The sequence below is a fragment of the Prunus dulcis genome, chromosome 4, assembly GCF_902201215.1.
Source record: "Prunus dulcis chromosome 4, ALMONDv2, whole genome shotgun sequence".
NCBI classification, from domain to species: Eukaryota; Viridiplantae; Streptophyta; class Magnoliopsida; order Rosales; family Rosaceae; genus Prunus; species Prunus dulcis.
The window spans coordinates 12,024,146-12,029,322 of record NC_047653.1 but is presented as its reverse complement, the minus strand read 5'-3'; the positions used below and the strand labels follow the sequence as shown (position 1 = coordinate 12,029,322).

Below are 5,177 nucleotides of genomic sequence, written 5' to 3'. Positions count from 1 at the left end.
CTTTGACAAAGATGGAGCACGATGTCAGATTTTTATAAGGCGTTGGGCTGGGCTTGTGTGTACAATGCTGGGTTATTAACGTATTATCTCCAGCATCTAATGGGTTTTCTTCAAGCTGCCGGAAATAGCTTACTTATCTTAGGTATTTTTACTGATGTAGGTTTATCTAAGTGTCATAATAGGTTACTAGATGTCCTCCTAATGCATTGGACCATTCTTTTCTCCTTCTCTCATGCTAACCCATGTATTTGGGCTCAAGGAATGGGCTTGAGTTTTAATAGTCCCAAGTAGCTTAAAATGTTCATTCCTTAAGCCCTCAATGGGCCCTATGATTGCTTGTTTCCTTCCATACCACAACCTTCTCAGCAAGCCCCTGGTAATTTTGTGGCTTGGGCCCACTTAAGCTTGTGGCATAGCTTGGTATTGGAATAGTGGTCATTTGCACGGTGTTTATTTAACTTGCTTGCGTTTGAGTTTTTATCATGCCGTGATAGGCTATAATTGGGCCAAGTAACATCGGATGGGTAGACGAGCATGATTTCATGGAGGTGGTATGCTCTTGACCCCTTTTATCCATGCTTTCTTGGCATGACACGTGGCCTGTGGCTTGCATTGGTGCGTCCTACAAATTCTCTTTTGTCTCGATCGGGCTCCCTTTGCGTTCAATCTCTCTATGTTGGGCCAGAAATTGATCTGGGCCTAGCCCCTTGGATTTTTGGGCCTCAACAGGGGGGAGATTGGAGGAGGGGCCCTGTGGGGTGGGAGTAGAGGGTGGTGGTTATGGGGACATGGGGTTATGGGAGAAGAAGAAAAACGCGAAGAGTGGGGGGTTCTGGGTTTGTGGCTAGGATTTTTTTGTTTTGTTTTTGCTTTTGTTCTCTTTTTCTTTAATTTTTTCAATTTTTTTTTTAATGATTTGACTTACTATTGGATGATATATTGTTGATTTTGACGGTAGGGGGAATTGGCAATAAAAATTAGTTTGTGTACTTAATTTTCTGTAATAAAAAAAAAATTGAGGGTGCAAATTGAAAGTAGTGTACAAAATTCAGGTGGTATCAACAGTTAACCTTTTTTTTTTTTTTTGGTTCAAGACTTTTCTTTTTCTATTGTGTATTCAATTTTTTTGTCAATTACACTTTGAACCTCATGGTTTGGGGTTAGAAACAATTTCATTGGTATTTTTTTTTTCTTTTTATACAAATGATATTAGAAAAGGGATATTTTGGAATTGACAAAAATAATGTTTAAAGTTATAAATCCTTACAATATCTGCTCATTTTTAACTTACATATAGGCCACATCGATCGTAGACAGACGTATGATATATGGACAACAAATAAGAAAATTCTTTTAGGGAAATTCTTAACCTTCTACATAAATTAAAGGCATCAAGGAGACCCCGTGGCGTCAATTTGATGTCAGTGTAGGTACAAACATATAGTGGCTTGTGAAAAAATAGCAGTTACCTTGACAATTTTATTTTTTAAATAGACATTAGTAAAATACACTTGAAAAATAGCACAAATATTATTCTCAAATTGTACTACCAAACAAGTTTTGACTGTTTTTATTTTATGAATATATTTTCAAATTAATCTACTAGATGCATTCTCGAATCTTGAAAATGAAAATTTGTTTTCCCATTTTCATTCTCTGAAAATATTCTCAAAAACATTGTCTGAAAAAGTTACCAAACAAGCCCTTAATATTTCCATGGAATAATTACTAAACCAAATACATTAATGTAAAGAAGAGTACCCCTTTTTTGACAAAGTATGTTCTCTAACAATATTTTAAAAATACTACATGTGGCCCACAAGATGTAGCTTGTGCTTAGGCTCGTCCCTGCTTTTCTACTCATTGCCATGGCAATTCAAGGACAATTAGTATTCATATGGGATTAATTTTATTTATATGTATGAGATTAATAAATAAAAGTTTGCTAGGTATGTATAAAAAATATATATATATATATATATTATGTTAATTTTTTATGAATGTCATAAAATTTGATAATTATTTTCTTTGATTATTGGAGTAGGAATAAGTTACAAAGATAATAATGAACCCAACTTAAAGTGGCATAGGATCAATATAAAGGGAAGTAACAGTATCTTTCATGAGTTTTCCAACATGTGTGAAGTCATCTCCCCTTTTGTAAAGCAGATCCACAACTCTTGTTAAATTGAGAACGCGCACGAGGACAGGCCTTGGCACAGCAGTTGGCTTTATAAGGAGCTCCTCGTTTATATCCTTCCACAAATCCACAACTTGTTTGTTGAAAACATCAAGTGTCTCTTCCTCTGAGACCCCATATTGCTTCATGTAGCAATCAATACTAGAAGCAACATGCCCTCTCTCTTTCTCAAACTGCAAAAATGTAGCAGTTCAAAGCATTTAGTAAGTAATCTTATTTAGCTAATCTTATTCAACGTAATTAGGAATATCGTCTCATACCTTGGACCCAGCAATGTCATCCATGAGCCTAAACATGATATTGGAAGCTCTAAGAATTTTAGGGTTACTGAACAACCACTCAAATACCTCCTTCGTTACAACATCTCCCATGCCAAGTAAAGATATGGTTGCAAGTAAGTGGTTACCAACAGTAGTTGTTGCAACATGCATATACTCCTCCATGCTTGGGATGCATCCTTCGTGTAACCATCTGGCCTCAGCAAAGTAAGCTCGGCATGAAGCTTTCGCCTGCATATTTGACATATGCTAAACGAGTGATCCAAAGTAAACTTGTATGTAGTTCGAAGGAAAAAAAAAAAAATGTTTAAAAAATCAAGCATAGTAATGAATGTGCATACAGCTTCTTTTGCATGGTAAGTTCGGTATGAATTGCCTTGCTTCACCATCTCATCCTCAACTTCATTGAAAAGATTCAAAAGTGTTTGATAATATATTTGCATATAGTCTCGCAGTTCATCCATGCAATTAACATCCCACCTGAAAATTGCATCAACCATAATCATTTTAAGCGTAATTGTAGGAGTTCTGCAAAATAAATAGAAGAAAAAAATCTTTAAATAAGAAAAACAAGGAACTCGACACTACTACATTTTACACTTTGCGCGACGAAGAAAATTTCGTCGCGCAAAATACATTGTAGTCGCACAAATTTCAGCGCGACAGAGACTTCGTCGCGCAGAATCCGTCGCGCAAAGATCGTGAAGAAAGACTTTGCGCGACGAAGACATTTCATTGGTCACACAAAGTGACTTTGCGCGACGAAAACATATTAGTCGCGCAAAGCGACTTGGATTGGTCGCGCAAAGTGACTTTGCGCGACGAAATACATTGGTCGCGCAAATGTTTGGGCGACGAAATATATTGGTCGCGCAAAACTTTGCGCGACGAAAAACATTGGTCGCAGAAAGTCTAAAAAAAATTTAAAAAAAATTAAAAATTCCCGCGTCCAATTTTTGGAACCTGCCCAAATTTTTTGAGTTTTGCGCGACGAATACTAACGTCGCACAAATATTTGCGCGACGAAATATTTTTTGTTTTAAATTTTTTTAATTTAAAATAAACTAATTTAATAGTTTGCGCTACGAAATATTTTGTCGTGCAAGGTTTTTGACTTTTTGTTTTATTATTTCTTTAATATGAATTTATTTATATGAATTTTTTCAAATTTTTACTTTTTAAATTTAATTTAATTGTATGATTTCTTTTTAAAATTACTTTAATTTAAATTGATATTAATTTTTACTTTTTAAATTTAATTTAATTGTATGATTTTTTAATTACTTTAATTTAAATTGACATATTCAAAATAAAATTACATATGAAAAATAGTGATTAAATTATCCAATAAATATATATATAATATTCAAAATGTACACATAAATTAACAAAGTACAATAATAAAATCCTAATACAAGCGTATTGTGGTGGTAGTGGCGGAGGATATGTTTTGATAGCTTCCTAATCCTCAACTTTAGCCGTCAAAGTCTCGATGATTCCCTACAAAAAAAAATAAATATGGTCAAATAACCACAAAAAAAAAAAAAAGGCATAATCTCCCCTAAAATTGTTATACCACAAATCCAACCCAAACTCCAATCCCACCCCTTTACTCAACCCCAAAACCCACACAAACTCAAAATTAACTCCAAAAACACATATTAATGAAAAAAATTTAAAATTTGGAGAGAATATACCTTTTGGCAAGATTGAGAGTGAATGAGAATGAGAGGGAGAAGTGAGTGTGAGAGAATTAGAGAAGATAGTGATAGAGAGATGAGAGAGTGAGTGAGAGAGATGAGAGAGTGAGTGAGAGAGAGAGTGAGAGATAGTGAAGAGAGAGATGAGAGATTAAGTGAGAGGAGTGAGTGAGAGAAATGGTGGGATTTGGGGAGAGGGAAAGAGAAAGGAGAGGTAAGAGTAGAGAAAGGCATTGAGAAAATGGTGGAGTTATTTCGGTTTTAAAAACCGTATCACTTTACGCGACGAAAAATATTGTTGGTCACGCAGAGGTTTGCGCGACGAAAAATATTGGAATATTAATCGCGCAACATTTTGCGCGACAAAACATATTGGTCGCGCAAAGTCAAAAAAATTATTTTTAAAAAAAAAATCCCAGCATCCCATTTTTGGTACCCGCCAAAATTTTTAAATTTTTGCGCGACGAATAGAGGAATATTGGTCGCGCAAAGTCAAAAAAAATTATTTAAAAAAAAAAATCCCCGCGTCCCATTTTTGGTACCCGCCAAAATTTTTAAATTTTTGCGCGACGAATAGAGAAATATTGGTCGCGCAAAGTCAAAAAAAATTATTTAAAAAAAAAATCCCCGCGTCCCATTTTTGGTACCCGCCAAAATTTTTAAATTTTTGCGAGACGAATATAATATTATTGGTCGCGCAAAGTCTAAAAAAATTATTTAAAAAAAATAAAAATCCCCTCGCCCCATTTTTGGTACCCACCAAAATTTTTAAATTTTTGCGCGACGAAAAATACGTACTGGTCGCGCAAAGTCTAAAAAAATTCCCGCGTCCGATTTTTGGTACCCGCCCAAATTTTTGCGAGACGAAAAAAATATATTGGTCGCGCAAAGTTTTGAGCGACAAAAAGTATTGGTCGCGCAAAGTTTTGAGCGACAAAAAATATTGGTCGCGCAAAGTCTAAATTTTTTTTTTTTTTTTTTTTTTAAATCCCGCGTCCC

The 5,177-nt window shown here is 34.9% G+C and overlaps 1 protein-coding gene across 1 annotated transcript; it reads right to left on the bottom strand.

Moving 5' to 3' along the window:
• Nucleotides 1-2,076: 2,076 nt before the first annotated feature.
• Nucleotides 2,077-2,984, bottom strand: LOC117625372 ((-)-alpha-pinene synthase-like). Its single transcript, XM_034356937.1, has 3 exons — nucleotides 2,820-2,984; nucleotides 2,461-2,709; nucleotides 2,077-2,373 (listed from the first exon to the last, which is right to left on the bottom strand). The coding sequence occupies exons 1-3, from the start codon at nucleotides 2,982-2,984 to the stop codon at nucleotides 2,077-2,079; spliced, it is 711 nt and encodes a 236-aa protein (XP_034212828.1).
• Nucleotides 2,985-5,177: the final 2,193 nt, after the last annotated feature.